At 32.4% G+C, this 21,954-nt stretch overlaps 2 protein-coding genes across 45 annotated transcripts in view; one reads left to right on the top strand and one right to left on the bottom strand.

The window, feature by feature from the left end:
* Window positions 1-4,878: 4,878 nt before the first annotated feature.
* LOC126701213 (uncharacterized) lies at window positions 4,879-5,505 on the bottom strand. Its single transcript, XM_050399324.1, has one exon. It carries the CDS (start codon window positions 5,503-5,505, stop codon window positions 4,879-4,881), a length of 627 nt encoding a protein of 208 aa, XP_050255281.1.
* Window positions 5,506-13,743: 8,238 nt separating this feature from the next.
* The window catches only part of LOC126699125 (membrane protein of ER body 1-like), a 68,050-nt gene continuing 59,839 nt past the window's right edge, over window positions 13,744-21,954 (top strand). The window contains exons 1-14 of one of the 44 annotated variants that reach the window (XM_050396716.1): window positions 13,744-14,115; window positions 17,485-17,829; window positions 18,896-18,934; window positions 19,958-20,002; window positions 20,118-20,162; window positions 20,634-20,678; window positions 20,767-20,811; window positions 21,031-21,075; window positions 21,167-21,211; window positions 21,300-21,344; window positions 21,427-21,471; window positions 21,563-21,607; window positions 21,697-21,741; window positions 21,824-21,868. In XM_050396716.1, coding sequence (XP_050252673.1) covers window positions 13,887-14,115; window positions 17,485-17,829; window positions 18,896-18,934; window positions 19,958-20,002; window positions 20,118-20,162; window positions 20,634-20,678; window positions 20,767-20,811; window positions 21,031-21,075; window positions 21,167-21,211; window positions 21,300-21,344; window positions 21,427-21,471; window positions 21,563-21,607; window positions 21,697-21,741; window positions 21,824-21,868 — 1,108 coding nt within the window. In that variant the 5' untranslated portion in view covers window positions 13,744-13,886. The remainder of the gene's footprint in view (window positions 14,116-17,484; window positions 17,830-18,895; window positions 18,935-19,957; window positions 20,003-20,117; window positions 20,163-20,633; window positions 20,679-20,766; window positions 20,812-21,030; window positions 21,076-21,166; window positions 21,212-21,299; window positions 21,345-21,426; window positions 21,472-21,562; window positions 21,608-21,696; window positions 21,742-21,823; window positions 21,869-21,954) is intronic. The other 43 variants (XM_050396715.1, XM_050396714.1, XM_050396717.1 and 40 more) reach the window with 43 other exon arrangements.

The raw sequence follows: 21,954 nt of genomic DNA, 5'->3' as shown, positions 1-21,954 counted from the left end.
ATAAAAATATCTAAAAATAATAACATAAAATATTAAAAAATTATTTTACTTATTTTGAATATAAATAATAAAGATGATTATTTTTTTGGTTAAAGTTACATCAAATAATTATTGGTTTATAAGTTACATGAATTCCAATGACAATATTTCAAAAATAATGGAAAAAAGTAGTGTGATTAAGGCAACCCCAATTCCCAAGTCACATTTTTTCTCAAAATAAAAATAAAAATAATTCCCAAGTCACATGGCTCTGATGCTTTTAAAAAAACGAAGCAAAAAATAAAAACCCACATTCAGATTAAAATAATAGTAAAATGAAGGTAGTGTTATTAGATGTTATTAGAAAATAATCAAAGTTGGATGAATAGGGGTGCATTTTAACTTCTTTTATCTATTATAAGTTTATAACCATTTAAATATTACACCCAAAAAAAGTTTTTAAGAATAAGAATATACGTTGTAACAATTTTGGTGAAGCAGTATATCATAGTACAATCAGGTTATTTTTAAAATAAATTTTATTTTGACAATAAATCTCGTATGCTTTTGTGATACTTATTCTTTTTAGACCATTGTAATTGAATTGAATTCATAATAAATAATATATAATATTAAGGTTAACCAGGGCCCCTTGAAGAAAATTTTCTGAGTCCACCACTAATTTGATGGCTACAAAGTTAAAGTTATTGAATCTATTTGGCTAGTTGCATATGTAAAATTCTACAAAAAATATAAGTAAATTGATACCAATTCAAAAAATATTGAATGAGTTGAGACATCATGAATTTTCTTACTAGTAAAAACGTAATAGAACATATAATCTACAAATTAAATTATTAATAATGAATGTTTTGAATGCATTTTACATTAGGAAAACATAATTTAGTATACAGTAATTTTTTGAAAATCCTAAACTTATTATTCTCATTGAAAGTTTCTTCCTTCATTATAGGTACACGAGGATGATGACTTATTATCAAGGTTGTCCACATGATTTTCGAAGTTTATGATATACAGCGTTGGAACAAATAATCAGTTTTGTAGCTTCCCTATAGTAGACTTACTTTTTTTTTTTTTTTTTTTTCCTTTTGTATCAAGCTTGTAAAATTTTACTTATTGAATATCTTTGAGTTTTAGTGTACTATTGAATAAGATTTCATAGTGAAATCTATTCACAATAGAGATCCTAAAAAAATTAACCACCCAAGGGTGTGGCCTAGTGGTGGGAGCCATAGTTCCATCACGCTTACGGGTATAGGCATTGTGATTTGAGTAGTGGCACTTATATTCCCCTAACTTATCTAGTTTGGGGTTGAGGTGTCCGGGTAGTCCCATGATGGCTTGCTGAGTGGTATCCATTGACTCGTTACAAGTTACAACAACCTGTGGGGCGTGGGGTCAGTGAATTTACACCGAAGACTCTTTTTTGGCCTAAAAAAAAAAAAAAAACTATAAAAATTATATGCTCAATAAATTTTATGTTTGGATTGGCAGAAGGAAAAAGGAAAGAAGCGGAAGGAAGATATTTCTATTGTTTGGTTTCAAGGGTGAGAAGAAAATGTGAGAGAATTGAAGAAAAGGTTTCTCTTGGGCCCTTCCTTGTCTTCCCAAATTGGGCGGAAGAGCAAGGAAAGCCGAATAAGGCAAATTGTTGGCTGACCAATTTCAAAATAATTTGGGATAAATTTTCAAATATACCATTTAGTGGCTTCAAACCAAAAAGTTAAAACATGTCAAATATATATAAGGGTATAAATGTAAAAACATACATATTTCCTTTTCCTTCTCTTAATAAACCAAACAAAGGAAAGATTTCTATATTTTTCTTTCTCTTTTCTTTCCTTATTGTGTCTAAACACACCTAAGGAAAATTATTTTCTTTTACCTTTCTCTTCCCTCACCCCAGCTATAACTAAACAGAGCCTTAGGCTCCGTTTGAGAGTTCATAAGGGAATGGAAAGGAATAGAATGAAATGAAATGTATTTAAGTAAGGGAAAGGAATGGAAAATAATGAAATGGAATGGAATTAAGTAACCTTGATTGGATGTTTTAAAATAAAGGAATGGAAATGAATGGAATGTAAATAATCTTGTTTGGAAGTAACATGGAGTGAATGGAATGGAATCATTTTATGACAATATTACTATTAGACCCCTATTTTAAAATAAAGAATTGAATATATAGGGGTAATTTGGGAGTTTTAATAAAAAAGTCATTAAATTTAATTTCATTCCCTCCCATTCCTCCCAATTTCGGGGGGAATGAAAATTTGAGGTTTTAAGGGAATAGAGAGGAATGAGTGTTCCCTCCTATCCATTCCATTCCCTCCTACTTAAACTCCCAAACAAGGGAATGGACTTTCCATTCCCTCCATTAAAACTCCCAAACAAGGGAATAGAAGAATATTCTAAAATGAATCTTTTCATTCCTTTCCATTTCATTCCATTCCCTCCTCCCAAACGAGGCGTTAGAGTAGATATATGAAGGTTATATTTTTGCTTGGAACCAAGTGTCCTGAGTCAAATCTGGTTCAAGCCAGAAACAAGTGTTATTAAAATAATCCATTTACGCAAGGTTAAAGAGGAGTTAAGCAAAATAGACACAAAAATTTTATGTGGTTTGACAATATGCCTAAATCCACGGGTATCACCAAGAGAAAGTTCCATTATAAAATAAAAAGACAACAGTAACACACATACTCTCTCACAAGACTTGAACCCCAAATACACCATTGGCTCTCTTTCATAAAAAATAGAGAACACTCTATCGTATTTGCTCTACTATTGAAACATCCTTTCTCTTAATATGCAGCTCACTCAATATGGGAGAACCTACGTGTATTTATATACTAACATACACGCTAGGCAATAGGTTCGCTACAACACTTATTAAAGTCGGTCACACAAAGTCCTCATCTAGCAAGGACTCTATCAACATACCTTGACCAATATAAGCCACTGACACAACACAAATCATCCTAAATAGGTTGCATACAAGTCAGTTCAATTGGGTTACATGTTTTTTATTTTTTGAGAATGTATTGGGTTACACGTTGATTTGTATATTTTACAAGCAAATAATAATAACTAGTCGTTAACCCATGCTGTGCATGAGAACCTATTTCTCTATGAGGTAAACTAAAATAATTTTATAAAATCTGAAATTGATTAAGAAACTACACCATTGCATGATTTGCTCTTGTATGACTTCAATTTGTGTTACAATTTGATGAAGAAGCCATTACTTAAACGTGCAATGTTTTATAAAAAACTTGTCAGACAATTTTAGATTTTGCACAAAAAATAACTCAAAAATTCAGATATTAAAACTTTTGAAAGACCAAAAAATATTAAAGAATATGATGATTCATTGCTTAGAAATTATTAAAACAAAACAAAAAAAAAAAAAAAATATATATATATATATATATATATATGACTAAGTAATAGAGAAATATAAAAGAAATATGAGTTACATTCAAAAGAATAATTTCAATTATTGCAAGCATTTTTATCTTGTAAAAAACTGCTAAAGAAAGTTTGGTGGTTCATGTAAGAAAATTACTTTTTAAAAAATACATAAAAAACCATAAAATAAGTTTTTTTTTTTTTTTTTAAACAAAGTAGAGGAGAAGAAAATAATATAAGAAGAGCTCATACCTCTACTCGGCTCTAAAAAATAATATTGGGGTTTGCATTGCTTTTATAGTGTTCATGATTAATCTCGCAAATTTTGAGATAAATTATCAATATTTGAATTTGAGTTTAAGTTGGACTTGTTAGAGAGATAGAGTTTCACTCTTTGTTAAGTTTGGATTAAACACAAATAATTTTGTTTAAAAAAAATGATGAGTTTGAGTTTAAGTTGGACTTATTAGAGAAATAGAATTTCACTTTTTGTTAAGTTTGAACTAAGCAAAAATAATTTTATTTAAATATTGTGCTGACGTGGACAAATGTGAGAGCATTAAAGGCTTCAGTTTTAAATCAATTTTGAAGAATTTCATCTAGTATAAAATTTCAAATTGTAAAGTAGTTAGATTTCTAATTAATATGAATTATAAGAGAAGGAGAATTATTGATAATGGTGGAATGAAAAGTTCGATAAGAAGAATAAATAAACTAAAAAAAATAAATAAAATCTGTGACAGTTCAACATAAATGAAAAAAGGAAAACGTGTATTAGGGAAAAAATTGTGACACTTTCTACCTAATAGCTATTGATTTTAGCATAGAAAAAGACGATGTGAAGGAAAAAAAAATTTGATTACCTTTTGTATCTATCCAAAAAGTGGATAAAGTAGTAGAGTAAAATGTTGTGTGTGTGTGTATATATATATATATATATATATATATATATATATATCTAAAAATTTGCTAAAGTAATACGTAGAAGAAAAGTTGATAAAAAAATTAAAGATAGTATTTCTATGTAAAAATAAAATATAAAAAAAATTTGACACTTCAACATTTAAACAAAAATAATAAAGGGAAAAATTATGACATGCACTTCAACGTTACTGATTTTAGGATTGGAACAATAATTAAGGTTTCATATTTATCTCAAAATTGGAGTTTAAGTTGGAATTGTTAGAGAGATAGAGTTTCACTTCTTGTTAAGTTTGGATTAAACAAAAATAATTTTTTTTTTAAAAATGATGAGTTTGAGTTTGAGTTTAAGTTGGACTTGTTAAAGAGATAGAGTTTAACTCCTTGTTAAGTTTAGACTAAACAAAAATAATTTTATTTAAATAAAATGATAATATTATTTAAATATTGTCATGGCGTGGAAAATTGTAAAAGATTCTAGAAGCTTTAGTTATATTTTTTTTTTTTTTGAGGAAAAGGTAAAAGAAGCTTTATTGCTGGAAAAACAAACTAAACAATATTCTCCAAGTCCCGTGGAAGTTCTTCTATCCACACATCGATATCAGCAGATAAAACTGCTCGTCTAGCAAGTGCATGAGCTAACTTATTGCTCCTCCGATTAACATGCATAAAATTACACATAAAAGAAGAAGATAACAGTCTTATCTCATCAATAATATGCCCATACAAAGTCTGCACTGGTCTAGTATCGTTAATGGCTTCAATAACTTTCAGAGAATCACCTTCAATCACCACATTGTGAAGACTGAGTTCCTGAGCAAAGCAGATGGCTCTTCGAGCTGCCAAAGCCTCCACCACATCGGCCGAACCTGGGAGCCGCACTCTCTGACTTAACGCAGCCATAACAAGCCCAGCCGAGTCCCTCACAACCACCCCTAAGCCAGCGCACCTCTGTTCCAGGAATAAAGCCCCATCAAAATTTAATTTGTATACACCTGAATCAAGGGGCTTCCAACGCAGATCCATACTTCGGGTAGCCATCCGTGGATTCACCGGTTGAACATCCCGATACTCCTGCAGAAGCTCTGAAGCTCGGTGCATCACCAAATTTGGACCCCAAGTTCTCTGCCCCTCCCTCACTCTGTTTCGCCTCTCCCAAATACCCCAAGCAGCCATAGCGAACATAGCAACCAGATTAGAGGAACCTTGCTTACATAAAAACTGAAACAGATCACCGAAGTTAGAAAAATGATAAGCACAAAGAAAAGAGAACCGAGCATCTGACATCCAACTCAAATAAAAAAAATACTTAAAAAGTAAAAGTTATATAATATATATAAATTCTTAATTTCCTACAAATATACAATCTAAAGTCATTAATGATTTCATCACCATATAAAAAATAAAAACTAGATGTCGTGGACCACATCAAATTGTTAACCTCCTCAAGTGCACATGTTGTATGTAAAATAATAATAAAGTTCAATTGTTTAGAAGGATTTCTAAATAAAAAAAGCTTTATAAGAATAAAACATAACATATAAGGTAAAAAAAAATGTAAATATTGTACATGAGTTATACCTCAATCTACTCAACCCTAATTGTAGATCAGTAGTGGAAATATTGATAGTTGAGAATTGCATCTCAAGTTGGTTCATTATTTCGTCAGTATTTACATTTACAATACAAAATTTTAATATAACTTAAATATATGAAGGTGAGTTAATAAAGTATAAATTTTTATAACAATGTCTATTCTATTAATGAATTAAAATTCTTTTAAATCCATTTATATAACGTCAAGTGCACAATAAAGCTTCCATATGCTCAAGCAGGGGTGGAACTACTAATTGTTTAGAACATGTTAATGTTAAAACAAGAGCGTAAGTTGTTTTTCACCTTAGTTAGACACTTAGACCATTTTAGAGTAATGGGAAATTGATTTCAAAAGGCTAAAAAACACAAAGAGCAATTGGAAAAGAGATTAGTAATTTTTGAATGTTAGAATTATGGTTAAGTGATTAAATTTATTATTTCCTAACAGCTTAATTAGGCTATTAGGACAATCAACCATTTACCATAATATTAGAGTAGGAAGTTTTCAATTCGATTCTCATTTCCATTCAACCTTTCATTTAAAATATTTAAAAATCTCACATGTTAGGCCTCACTTATTAGTGTAGAGCTTGGTCTCACATGTGAAAGAAAATGTTAAAATTATGGTTGTAGTGGGCCTTTTTGGTTAAAGCGGACTGGGATGCCTATTGCGGTACTAAGTCCAAATATTCTGAGTAAGGGAGTTAAGATCGATCCAATTACAACTCAATTTGGTCTGACTCATGCGCAAACTATGCCTTGTCTGCCAGGAGCATGCTTACGGCGGGCAGAACTGTTTCAAATGAGTTGCGGTAGGCAGATATGATAATAAGAAGATAAAATAAAGTACTTTGACATCTTTATTAAAGTAAACAGATAATCCCTACTTAAGAAAAGATAATCACAGTTTAACAACAATTATTTTATAAGAAAAGTAAGGGAAACAAGTGGGTAGTATATAGGTTTATTGAAAGAGGAAATAAATCAAATTAAATCTGATCCGCAAGACCAAAACCAAAGAGGGAAGAACGCTTCTTCTCAAAGTGAATAATCTTTCAGGGAGATCCTGCCGTGGAAATTAATCACTTTGAGGGAAGCGGACCTGAATGGTTGGTACACAAGAGGACTCTTTGTTTCCGGCAAAGAACAGGACTTTGAGAGGGAGAGGGGGAATCAACTTATTGGTGCATGCCTGCCGCTCTAACTCTCTATCTTTTTCTTTCCTTCTATTCTAATATTCCCCTTTCTTATCTTTTTTTTTTCTTTCTACTTAATTTTCTTAATACTTGATTTCTATTTCCTAATTTTCAAATTTCTAATACCGTGGTGCTTGTGTCGTCCTTGTTCCTGTACACGGCAAGGGCCTTTTTATAGTGCCTGTCGTGACCAGATTTTACTATTTTAGCCCTTAACTACTTTTGTCTGGTCTTGGTGTACTTGCTGACCACCACTGGTTCGTCTGTGTGCCACTCCCCATCGCCAAACAAAAGAAAACTATTTTGTTTGTTTGTCTGCCATGACACCCTTTCCTGCTATGGTGTGGGTGACTTATCTCTCCTTATCCCTCATGGCATGCACTTAGTGGTTCCAACTCAGCTTTGCTCCTTTAGGTGATATGTCATCCCAGCAGGACACTTCCCCCAAAATAGCTTTTGCAAGATTCTTAAAATAGGTTTTTCCCCTCTCCCCACTCCAAACAATGCCCTCTTACCTCTGACCCATGACCTCACTGTGTCCTATATTGGATGGGTATAGGTTGGCGAGGTTTGGGCCTTGCGCGTGCCTCTCTTCCATATATGTCCAAAATCTACCTGCTGCTCATGCGTTTGCCATGGTTGGCCTGCACAGTTTGCTGTCTGTTTTTGACTATTTTCTGGTTCCCCTTTTCTTTATGGCTTACCCTACTTAGGGACTGGGCCTTGCTTAACGATGGACTTTGCTTTTCTTCAGCCCACCATTTTTCCTGCTACCATCTCCTGTCATGCCACTCTATCATTCTCACTGTGAAGTTGTTTGCCTCAATCCTGCTAGGCCTTTTTGAGCCTACCGTTTATTCTTCTCCCAATGGCCCAGTACGGCCATTAGTTCTTTTACTATATCATTGGCAGGCTCCTGTGTCCCATTTGTTTTCCCTTGGGCGTCCTAGACCCGTTTGATTTCCTTAGGCTTCCTTGACCCTTTTCTTAACTTTGCATTCCCATGGGCTTTTACTGAATTCTTTGGGTTTTCCCAGTCCAATTACATTATCCCTCATCCTTAGGGTTCATGGGCTTGCCATCAACTCCTTACTTTCTTTACTTTCATTACTTTAAGCCTGCCATGACCCATTCTCACTTTTCCACATCATATACTGCCCATGGTTTGCTTTTTCTCTCTTTTCAGGCTCCTTTAAGCCCATTTACCTCCTCAAGGCCCATTTGTTTATCTTATGGACCTGTGATCCATTATTCCTGCCACTTGGGCTTAATAGATTTTCTATCCATTAGCCAACTTTTTTCTGTCCGTGTTGCTGGGCTTCTCCTTTCCACTTGGGCTTCCAAAATGGCCATCAACAATGGTTAAGTGACTAAATTCCTAAATTTCTATAAAATTAAGTTTTTGGAATAATTGGTAATTTATCATTGGAAAGTATATTCAAACTGAGAAAAAGAAATGCCCTTCAAACTTTCTTTCACTTCTATCTCTTCCCTTGTCAAAAGATAAAATTTTTCAAGTGTTTTTGTGCAAATGGTCGACACTTCACTTTGAAATTGATTGGGGAGCATTAAGATACGGAGTGAAGGGTTTTGTAGTTGGATTTGAGAGATGAGATGGCCGATTTAGGTGTGGCGAAATGGATGGCTTTTATTTGTTAACATGGGAGCTATTCTTTGATTCTGGTTTTGGCCAAACAAAGAAATAGCTACTAAGTATGGGAATAGGTATTTGATTTTTGTAGCTCGGGCAGTGTCAATTGGTTGCATGATCTAGGATTTGTGGACAATGAATGAGATCTTTGGGTTGGAGATTAGGGATGACAATGGAGTAGGATGGGGCCAAAGGAAAGGGTCTTCGTCTCCGTCCCACATGGTTTTGGCTTGCCCCATCTCTGCCCCGCCCCATAAGATGGAGAAAATTTTCTTACCCCATCCCCACCCCAAGGGACCCTGCAAAGCCCCGCCCCACCCTATAAAACTCTAGATGTCAATTTGCTCCACAACTATTATATATTTTTCTAATAAAACCTATTTCATTACTAAAAATGTACTTGAAATTACAACTAAATTTATCATATCAAATCAAACTAATTTTTAGCAAAAATTGAACAATATTATCCAAATATTTAACAAGGCAATATCACAACATATATCAAAATAATCCAAAAAGTCTATATCTTTTATCAATGTGGGGTGGGTCTAGAAAATCTAAACTCATCCCTGCCCCACCCTATAATGCGAGGCTAAAATTTTGCCACCTCCTTGCCCCACCACCTTTGCAAGGTAGAGAAAACTTGCGCAGGGCGAAATTGCCATCTCTGTTTGAGATAGTGGGTTTGACAAGGTTGATGTGAATGTCGTGGGGAGGGTGAAATTTATTTATACTTTGTTGCTGCTTGTTTTGCTAAGGGAATTATATATATATATATATCAAATCATTCTCTTGTGGAGCAAAAATTCCATCAATCATCTCATGGTTCCAAGTTCTAGTTTCCGAGATTATCAAGGAGTCCACCGTTGCCTCTGCCATTGAATCTAGGATAGGTGAGTTAATTTTTGGTGGATGTTTAATTGGCAGCCATCTATGTTGCCAAATTTTGATAGACCTTCCGTCTCCAACTCGCCAACAAGCTCCATCAAGAATAATATCTTGCCCTTTGAGGATGCTTTTCCAAGCATATGAACCTGCACTTGACTCCTTAGCTTCCAAGATAGAGCAATGAGGGAAAAACTTGGCCTTAAGGACTTTATAGACGAGTGAATCAGTGTTGGAGAGAAGTTGTCAAGTTTGTTTGGCTAGTAGAGCATCATTGAACATGGCTAAGTCTTTGAAACCCATTCCACCAATTACCTTGGATTTTGTTAACTCCTCCTACTGGATCCAATGTATCTTTCTTCTCTCCCCACGCTGTCTACCAAAATTTTTTCACCATGGCTTCAATTTCATGACACAACCCCTTTGATAATTTGAAGCAACCCATAGCATAGGTGGGAATTGCTTGCATGACTAATTTGATGAGCACCTCTCTTCCAGCTTGTGAAAGTAGCTTTCCTTCCCACCATTGTAATTTCCTCCAAACTCTTTCTTTGATATAATTGAAGCTTGCTCTCTTGCCCTTCCCAATCAAAGATGGTAGTCCTAGATATTTCTCATAAAACTTGATCTCTTGAACACCGAGCAAACTTTTAATCATATTTTTTGCAGCCAAAGGAGTCGCCTTACTGAAAAAGATGGCCGTTTTTTCCTTGTTTACTTTATGCCCCGAGGCAAACTCATACAATGGTAGGGATGACAATGGGGCGGGGCGGGGCTAAAGGATGGGGTCTTCGTCCCCACCCCGCATGGTTTTGTTTTGCCCCATCCCCGCCCCGCCCCGCATGATGGGGAATACTTTCTCACCCCATCCCCACTCCTTGGGGTCCCGCGAAGCCCCGCCCCACCCCGTAAAACTCTACTTTTTGTTACTTTACCCTACTACTAATACAATTTTTTTAATGAAACTTATTTTATTAATAAAAATATACTTGAAATTACAACTAGATTTATCTTATAAAATCAAATTAATTTTAGAAAAAATTGAATAATATATCCAAGTGTTTAACAAGATAATCATAAAAATAAATAAATAAATAAAAATCTCATAGTATAACACATAACAAAATAAAGGCAAAAAATCACATTGGGTAGAATAAAATATGCTAATATTAATATGTTTGTTTAAATAGTAGGGTTTTAGGGTATGAAAATTTTACAATTATAATCATTAGTAATGCAGGGCGGGGCAGGGTGGGTCTAAAAAGTCTAAACCCATCCTCGTCCCGCCTTGTGGTGCGGGGCTAAAATCTTACCCCGTCCCTGCCCCACCGCCTTTGTGGGGCGGGAAAAACCCGTGCGGGGCGAAGCGAGGAGGGGCGGGTTAAGCAGGACGGGGAAAAATTGCCATCCCTAGGTAGCACCTCTAAGATTTTCTCACACTCCATGGAGTTTGCCCTGCAAAATAACAAACTATCATCTGCAAAAAACATATGAGTTATTTTAGGGCCCTGTCTGCATATAGAGAACCCTCTTATATCACCATTAGCTGCTACTTTTGTGATTAGCCCATGCAATCCCTCAGTACATAACAGAAATAGGAAATGAGACAGTGGATCACCTTGCCTAATTCCTCTAGTAGGCTGAATAATGCCTTGAGGTTCACCATTCACCAATATGGAATAAGTTACAGTTTTTACACATATCATAATGAGATTGATCCACCGGTCACAAAAACCCATTCTACTCATAAGTCTTTCCAAGTACTCCCATTTAACCCTATCGTAAGTTTTGCTCATATTCAATTTTACGCCATGAATCCATCTCCTCTAGATTTGTAATTTTTTATGCTAATGCTATGCAAAGTCTCAAAAGCGATCAAGATATTATCAGAAATAAGCCTATCTTTTGTAAAGGCTGATTGATTCTCAGTAATAAGGCTAGGTAAAAATTGTTTCAATTGGTTTGCTAGGACTTTTGAGAAAACCTTATACAAAGCATTGCACAAACTAATTGGGCGAAAATCAGTAACTAACTTTGGGCTATCAACTTTAGGAATGAGGATAATAAAAGTATGGTTTACAAGTGAGGGTAATGTACTTGTGTTGGGCCAAGAAAGGATGGAGCTTGTTACATCACCATCTACCATTGGCCAAAAATGTTGGTAGAATAATGGAGGCAGTCCTTCAGGACCTGGTGCTTTCATTGGAGTCATTTGCTTTAGTGCTGTCTCAACTTCCCATTCTTGAAAAGTACCCACCAATTTGAATATTGAGGAGAGCTTCTTGGACCCAGGGAGGGTTTGAAGAAATAAGACTTTTTTTTTTTTTTTTTTTTTGAATGTGGTAAGTTCCATTCAATATAATAATAAAAAAAATTACCAGTCTAGCTAGCTGAGCTTTTACTCATTTCCAAAGTCAAATTGTTCGAGTTCAATTGGAATATAAAATGTGATGACAAATCTATATTTTCTGTTAATGCAAACAAATTTTTTATTTTATTTTTTATATATGTTTTAATTCTCACCCATCTATTATTTTACATTTTTTCACATTACTTTTTATGTGTTAAAATATGAATATTAGTGTAGTTATGAACATGTGTGTGAAATAGTAAATATAAATAAGTGTAAAAATAATTATTTAGTATTGTGTGAGCGTGTGTGAAGGGTGGGTCCGTGGGGGTCTGGGAGATTTTGCCATTGAGACCGTGGTCCTGCCTGTGTTTCACATGAAAATGCAAACATGGCCCTCACTCTGTCAACCTAATATCACAGTTCTCAGGTGAATAATATTTTTTTTGATAACCGCTGGTGCATAATATTAAGCCGTCCACATTAATACATTCACATAATATTTCACAAATCAGTCAGCCCCTCTAGCTTAAAATTTTTCTTTATTGATTCCTGCATACCACTCTACCCAGCACCAGCCGGCAGTCGCAGAAGGCATTTTTCTGCTTCAGTTTTTTCTTCCCCACTTTCTCTTTGTCTTTCCGAAGATATTGTCTTTCCGAAAATAAAGACTAAAGAGTCATCTATTTCTTTAACTTATATCATATATATTTTTAGTTTGTTTCACCCATTCACTGCACTGCACAACAGTTAGATGGGATGGGACACGTTTTTTGTTCTGCCCCTCTGTGGACCTTTATATACTTTAAAACTTAGCCATAGAAATTGGAGAAAAAGGCTGATCCGGCTGGATGGTTCTCAATTTTTTTTTAATAGGAGTACTGTGGTCAGTGGTCTGTCACGTCACGTGACAAACCACTGACCACAACACAGTTTTTTTTTTTGGTTAAAGACCACAGTTATTCACTTTGGTCCGACGGTTTCTCAACTTTTTTTTTTTTTTTTTTTAATCTGACACTTTATCTATTATTATAAATTATTATGTCAATTAATAATTTGATGTATGAGGATATTTTTGGTTTTTTATTTAAATTTGAAAAACTAAAAGTACTAGATGATATTAGTTTGAAAAATTATTGTCTTAATTTTGAAAGTTTTCTCAAATATGATGTTTATTATGATATTAATGGCTTAGATTTATATTCAGAACTAATAGTTTTAAAAGAAGTTGTACAAATAGATGAAAATACTCCAATTAATGCACTTAATTATTTAAAAAGACTAAATTCTTTTTTAAATGTATATATTGCTTATAGAATATTACTAACAATACCTGTTATGGTTGCATCTACATAAAGAAGTTTTTCAAAATTAAAATTAATAAAATCTTATTTAAGGTCTACTATGTCACAAAAAAGATTAAGTGGATTAGCTATATTATCAATTGAAAAAGAAATGTTAGAGAAACTTAAATACAAAAACTTAATTAGTAATTTTGCATCTCAAAAAGCAAGAAAAATAGATTTTAAATAAAAAATTCAATATATAAATATATTTTATTTTATTAATATTTAATTATAAAAATGCCCCATTTAAAATTTTCGCCTAACCCCAAAATTTGTTGAGCCAGCCTGTCTCCTCTCGTCCCTTGTTTGTATTAAAAATACTTAATATTCTAAAATAAAAAAAACAAAAAAAAAAACTTTCCATATGTAGCTAGTTGGCATATACATGTGATTTTCTGCCATTCAAGGTCAAACGCTAAAAAATTTTGCTAGAGAGAACACAACAATGTCATTGACTTAATATCCACATATATAATATTAAAGTGAGAAGTTAGCAACAGTGGTATATAGAGTCGAGCCTTTCTTAACCAAGAATGGAAATGGAGAGGGAAAGGGAAGGTCAATTGAGGGAGGTAGAAGTGAAGATAGAAAAAGAGGCCGAGACAGCAGAAGCCGAAGCCGAAGCTGAAACTGAAGCTGAAGGGGGCTTGGTAGAAAGGTGGCGTTTCCAACGTTTCAGCACCACTACCGCCAGTAATGGCACTGGCCATGGTGTGTTCACGGAGCAATCAGTTGGAGATGAGGCTATCCTTATTGAAAGAGGTAAGGAAAAAGACCAAATGGAATACTATTTTTATCTAACATATACCAATATGCCATGCATATATAGATACAGTTTTTTTTTTTTTTTAGGTGTTTTATTTTAATTCTTCTAATAGCACATAAGGACATAGGGCTTTAGATGATTTTTTTTTTTTTTTTTTTTAATTTTATTTTTACCTCAAACTAGAATAAAAAATTTTAAAAAATGAAGAAAGCTGAAGTTCAAAAAATCTATACCAACATGGCATGAGAACTTATGTGGCAATGCCATACATATCAGGTTTTTACAGTTCAAGTACTTTGCACAAGCTTATAACTATATATGGCTTTATATATTGTATGTGCAAAAAATTATTGTCTAAAATTCTACATATCTATTTTTGAATGCAAAATCTATTATATATAAAAAAAAAAAGTTTATAAACACAACTATCAAATTATTGTAACTGTCAAATTATTAAAAAAAAAAAAAAGTTTCACTAACTTATAGTCCCGTTTCTAAAATTTAAAAGAAAAAAAAAAAAAAAAAACTTATACTCCTACATTATTATGGAGTAGAAGAATTAATGAGTTTATAAGTGTTTAAATTATCTTGAAGGTTAAAATATTCTTTTTAAAGATTGTTTTGGACCAACGTCTATAAACTCTAAACACTTCTATCCAATTTTCTTTTTAAAAGAAAAAAAACGTCATAATTAATGTTGAATTGTCTTATATTTCATTATGTCTCAAGTTTACTACCAATTTTTTACAATTATGATTTTTGGACTATGAAATATACATATTATATAACTCAATAGTAGATACTGAAATGTTTCCCCAAAAAAAAAAAAAAAAAATTATAAATTTATATCATGTCATTATATGTGTCATATGACTTACAATTTTTTATAAACTTAGAACTATTAAATAATAATGTTATATAGTTTAACGTACACATGTTGACAAACCTTCACCAACTTTATTTTTAATATTAAATATAAAAAAAAAAAAACAGATATCGTGAAACGTGAAACAGTAATTTCTTAAAATCTTTTCTTAAAAAAATGTAATTTCTTAAAATCTTGTGAATGAAATATTTGTGTCAACTGTCGATAACGTTTTTATATTTTCATGTGAGGTGATGGTCAATTACTACATTGTAAGTTTTACACTTTAACGTAGTTTTCTATAATTTTACATATTTGTATACATACATAAAATCAAATTAATTTGTGACTTTTACCCCCATAATCGTTGGACTATGAAATGTTAAAAATGGGCTATTAAATAAGTTACTAACCTTAAATTCTTTACATCAATACATAAGTTAATTTGTGTCTCTTGAAAAACAAATTGGCTTTAGCTTTTGGTGCATCTAGGTGGCCCCTAGCTAGTTGCCTTGTTTTACATGATGGTCTCAGAAAAATGTGTGCATTATATTATCTGTACGGTGTTCCATTATTTTGTCTCCATGTGCTAAATGTGACTCTGAGGAATCGTGTTATCTGACACGGGTGGTGTAAAACCTCTCATGCCTTATCATTTTGTTAGGTACAATATCTGTACAACTTTTTTAAATTCACCAATATTTCTTCTTCCCTCCATTTTACTAGCAATTTTCATGACTGGTTGGTCCTTTTTTTTTTTTTTTTTTTGAGAAAGATATTTTTTTGTATATTAAATAAATATAAAGAAGTTGTTTTAGTTAGTTCAACTAATAAAGTTTATTATCTTCAGATAATAAAGTTGAATTTGAATCTTGCCCATGTTAACAAAAAGAGAAAAACAATTATGTATCTTTACTTGAAAATAAAGAATATTCTTTATAGAATTAAAATCGTAAGCAAAAAAGTATACATGCAAATTCAAACTCTTAAGAAAGTGCATATTCTCTTAATTTCTTTAAGATATTTTTTCCTCTCCCACGTGTGTGAGTATTAAAAATGTTTAGTATTTTTTTAAATAAATTCTTTTGGGTGGATATATAGAGCCTACATGATTATCTTTTTTTTTTCTTTTTTTTTTTAATTTATTTATAATCACCCACAAAGTTATCTGGAATGAGAGGTATTGCACCTGATGCAATTCACCTACTTTCTCTCACAATTTTTTTACATATTTTACTTTTTAATTTTAACTTTTTAACTTTCCTCTAATATATTTTATTTAATAGTTAAGATTGAAAGTTGTTTTCTCAACTTTTAATTTTAACCATTAATTATAATTACATCAGGTGCAAGTGCAATACATTGCACCTTATCTAAATCCAAGTTATCTTATTCTATATGTTTTTGTTTTATATAAATATATATATATATATATATATATATTTATCTTTCTCTCTCTTCATTCATTCCTCTCTAACCGTTTCCCTCTCCCCAATTCTTTTCTATTTTCATTATTTATTTCTGTATCTCCTCTGTCCTTTGAGTCTTATCTCTACTTTACCCTATCCTATTCCTTATATTCTCACAATCCCAAATCCCATCCCAGCCGTCTATTAAAAAAAATATATTCTCACAAACCCAAATCCTATCCCAGCCGTCTATTCAACAAAAAAAAAAATCTCTTTAGTTCTTCTATTTCTTTAGGACTTTCGTTCTCAAGCAGTCTAAAACTTCTATCTTCTCTCTGATAGTAGTCTGCTACTCTCTCTCTCTGTTACGCTCAGCTACAAGAATGCTCTACTTGTTCAAATATCTCTTCGAAAAATGCTTGACCCAATCTCTATTACTTGCATGCCGTGTCAATTCCGTTGAGCTTTTAAACTCATACCAGCCAAATCCGGGCTTTCGTCAAAATTCACCTAAAACAACCCAAAATGGCAGAAACAGACCAAAATGGTCCGAAATTTTCTCCGAGGTGGAACAATGGGGTTTCTCATTCCAGTTTATATATCGGTACAAAAAATTCTGCTCGTTTTGGGTGAAACGAAACAAAATTCATGGCATTGGTCTCATCAATTAGATGCAGTGTGATTCTGTTATAAGTCTTTAGTACGGACCCATTGATCTCAAGTCACGTGATGATAATGACTAATACCACGTTTACCACACAGACTTTATTGGACCATCATTGTAACCACACCCCCATGTGGTTACATCCACTACTCTTGTTAAAAGTACAAGAAAACTAATATTCCAACGTTACTTAATAAATTTTTCATGGTTATTATTAAGTACTCATTCCTCTCCTAGGACAATGGATCCCACTTATTAACACTACAATGAAATCCATTATTTATATGAGAGAATAGCGTATCTAATAATTTTTCAAATTTGAAAGAAAAAAAAAGAATAACAAACTATATTTTAAACATAGTACCTTAAATCTATCCCTGTTCTTTAATCCCGAATTGATCACTAGTATTCTGTCTGTTATTGTTAGGTACGAGAGAAATTATTGTTGGAGTTGAAGATATTATTAGCACTCCTGTTGTTAATCCTAATCCTCCAGCTTCCAAGGACTCAGTTCAGGAGCAAGATGCAAATGCTAGTCCTTCTATCAACATTGAGACAACTGAACATGGAAGTGAACTGAGAGCCACCGAACTGTATTTTGAAGCACTATACAATAAGCCGGGTAAACATGCTTTCTACTGCCCAAACTGTAAAGCTTGCATCGACAAGGTCCTTCTTCAGAGTACGGAAGATGTCTTGATTCCTCGCAGAAGAGAAAGAGACGACTATGAACTGAGGTGCCCATCATGCTTCGAATTTCTCAAACCTATAGGTACCTTTTAACACATTCTGGACTTGTTGTACAAACTTTATTCACATGTTTCATGCTAGCTGTATTATTTGATAATGATATGACACTACAACAACCATATTGTCGTTGGTATTAACTCATGATGGTGATTTATAACGTTGACGAAATAATTCAAAGTGGGCCAAAAATATATTGAAGATAAATGCAGTGCATTAAATGAATTAAAACGTTTATAAATAGTCCGAGCTCAGTTTCGTAAAAGGTGTGTATGTTTATTTAATAAAAGAATCAAAATGAAGTTTAAATTTATACTCGATTATTTAACAAGTTAAGCTCAAATATAAATTAATGTTCATAAATAAGCTCACAAGTGTATATAATACTATATATTTATATCTATATATGTGTAAAAATATACTTATACACATAGAATTAATATTACTATGTTTGTAAAATAAGCTCCTCAGGTATCAAAATATAATTTACCGTGTTTGATACTTACAGTAATAGACAATAGCAGCACAAATCCTTCTTATGATGTGAAATGGAGCCATTATTTACTAGCTGCACATCTAAAAATTTTCATAATTGATACTCCAATAATGTCATTGGCTTTCAAGGTGCATGATTTTTTTCACTCTTCTTCAGTTATCCTTCTATCCAATGTTTTCCTCAGTAGACTGTTGATTACATACACATCAACTTAATTTGAAATTCTTGTAATATCTAACACCTTTGGATAAAAATCTTCATCATCATAATGGGTTTCACATGATCACATATTATATAGAAATTTCAAGCTCTTAAGAACAAAAAGTTTTCTATTAACTGGGCACGCACTTGGGCACTTGTATCTGATATGTTCATGTAATGTGATCACCAACAAAGTGAATAAAATGATTGTTGAAACAAACACTTCTTTTCAACTAAATGTTAGGAACCTATTTTTCTGTCATGTATTAATGTACTCTGGTATGCCAAGGAAATTGCTTCTTTTTTTTTTTCTTTCAAATTCATGGCTGATCTATCATAATATTAATTAAAGAAATCGAGTTAAAATTTAACTATATTTGTCTCACTTTAACAGGAGACTGGATATTTCGGAAACCAGCAACTTCTGAACCAGGTAATACATATTCTCAAATGTTTTTACTGTTTGGTAATACTTTGCATTCATTATTTTAGTCAATTTCTGTTCTTATAAAGTTCCAGCCTCGGGATTATAAGACTGATGAGTTGATAACACATTATAAAATACAATTGACAGAAAATAATTTTCTAATAAAAAAAATTTGGGTAATTTTTAGAGTCTTAATCGAATATTGAAAAAATAAAACAAAAACAAACAAACAAATCATTTCATTAGAAGACCTTATGAAAGCATTATTTACCATAACAAGTAAAGCATATAATGGTGGCACTTGGTTTTGAAATCAAATCAAAAGTAGTGCTCAAGCATATAATGGTGGTACTTGGTTTTGAAATCAAATCAAAAGTAGTACTTGGAAAGGAAATGTTGCAGCTCATGATGGCTAGAATGGCCAAATCAGTAGAGGATTGTAAAATATGGGTGGAAGATACTCTGCCCATTTTAGTTGACCAAGTGCTCAAAGATGTATCAAATTTGTATCAAGTTTCGGTCTAATGAAAGTTATCCAAGTTTTTGATCAAAAAAAAAAAAGAAAAAGAAAAGAAAAATCAAAAGTAGTGATATCTACTGACCAACTTTAGATTAAATGGCACCTTCTTCCACAATTAGAATAGGATACAAGGTAAAGTGTCTTTAAGACCTATATGGTATAAGGTGCACATGTAACTTTCCAATCAAAACAAACAACATAATTGGTCTATGAACTCATATTTTGTATATGGCTTAAAAATCACATAAGTTGAGTTTTAATATTTTACATGCATGTAGGGTATAAGGAGACAACATAAAAATATCAAAAGTTATTGAGTGATGTAAAACTGATAAAAACCAAACTAGTAAATTTTATATATACCACTATTTGCCTCTTAACTCAACCTCTTAGTCTAGTCTTTATCAATCTTATTATTACATTAAAATGTCACAATTCTAGTAAATTGATATATCTCATTATGATTTGTTCTATTCATTAACAATGGTTTTTGACACATTATTATGCAGGAATTCACGAGGTTCTATCTAATGTAGCAAAGCCAACTGATTCTAGTAAATTGCGAAATCCCTACATGTTTTGTTCTCATCATTAGCAATTATTTTTAGATGGTTTCTTTAACAAATTATTATGCAAGAATTTTGGTTTCTTTAACAAATTATTATGCAGGAATTCAAGAGCTTCCATCCAATGAAGCAAAGCCAACTGAATCTAGTAAATTGCTTTATCCCCTCATGTTTTGTTCTCATCATTAGCAATGGTTTTCATATGGTTTATTTGACATACTATTATGCCGAAATTTAAGAGATTTTATCCAATAAAGCAAAGCGCATTGATTCTAGTAAAATGCTATATACCATCATGTTTTGATCTCATCATTAGCAATAGTTTTTATATGGTTTCTTTGATACATTATTATCCAGAAATTTATAAGATTTCATCCAATAAAGCAAAGGCAATTGATTCTAGTAAAATATTATATCCCATCATGTCATCCTATTTTGTTCTCATCATTAGCAATGGTTTTCATATGGTCTCTTTTACACGTTATTATGTAGGAATTTGTGAGATTCCATCTGATAAAGCAAAGCCAACTAATTCTAGTAAATTTTTATATCCTATCATGTTTTCTTCCCATCATTAAATGTGGTTCTTAGATGGTTTCTTCAACATATAATTATGCAGGAAGTTATGAGATTCCATCCAATGAAACAAAACCAACTGATACTAGTAAGTTGCAATATCCTATATCTCATCACGTTTTGTTCTCATAATTAGATTTGGTTTCAGATGGTTTCTTTGACACATATTTATGCAGGAATTTACGAAATTCTATCCGATGAAGCAAAACCAACTAATTCTAGTAAATTGCTAAATCTCATCATTTTTTTCACATTATTATTAGTAATGATTTTCAAATGGTTTCTTTAACACAATACCATGTAGGAAGTTACGATATTCCATCTGATATATACAAAGCCAACTGATTCTAGTAAATTGCTATATCTCATCATGTTTTGTTCTCATCAATAGCAATGGTTTTTGGATAGTTTCTTTGAGTCTTTGACACATTACTATGCAGGAATTTACGAGATTCCACCAGATAAAGCAAAACCAACCGGTTCTAGTAAATTGCTATATCTCATCATATTTTGTTCTCATCATTAGCAATGGTTTTCAAATAGTTTCTTAACTTTCTTTGACACATTATTATGCAGGAATTTACAAGATTCCACCTGATGAAGCAAAACCAACTGATTCTAGTAAATTGCTATATCTCATCATGTTTTTTCCCCCGCATTATTAGTAGCAATGATATTCAGATGGTTTCTTTAACACATTATCATCCAGGAAGTTACGAGATTCCATCCAATGGAGCCAAGCCTACTGATTCTAGTAAATTGCTATACCTCATTATGTTTTGTTCTCGTCAATAGCAATGGTTTTTAGAAGGTTTTTTTGACACATTAAGATGCAGGAATTTATGAGATTCCACTTGATGAAGCAAAACCAACCGATTCTAGTAAATTTCTATATCTTATCATATTTTGTTCTCATCATTAGCAATGATTTTCGAATGGTTTCTTAATTTTCTTTGACACATTTTTATGTAGGAATTTATGAGATTCCACCCGCTGAAGCAAAACCAACCAATTCTAGTAAATTCACTATATCTCATCATGTTTTTTTTTCCACATTATTAGTTGCAATGATGTTTATATGGTTTCTTTAACACATTATTATCCAGGAAGTTACGAGATTCTATCTAATGCAGTAAAGCCAACTGATTCTAGTAAATTGCTATATCTCATTATGTTTTGTTCTCATCAATAGCAATGGCTTTCGAAAGGTTTCTTTGACACATTATTATGCAGGAATTTACAAGATTCCACTCGACGAAGCAAAACCAACAAGTTCTAGTAAATCACTATATCTCATCATGTTTTGTTCTCATCATTAGCATTGGTTTTTAAATGGTTTCTTAACTTTCTTTAACACATTATTA

Source organism: Quercus robur, chromosome 9 (assembly GCF_932294415.1).
Source record: "Quercus robur chromosome 9, dhQueRobu3.1, whole genome shotgun sequence".
NCBI classification, from domain to species: domain Eukaryota; kingdom Viridiplantae; phylum Streptophyta; class Magnoliopsida; order Fagales; family Fagaceae; genus Quercus; species Quercus robur.
Note: the sequence above shows the minus strand (reverse complement) of the source record. Positions and strands in the feature narration are given on the sequence as shown.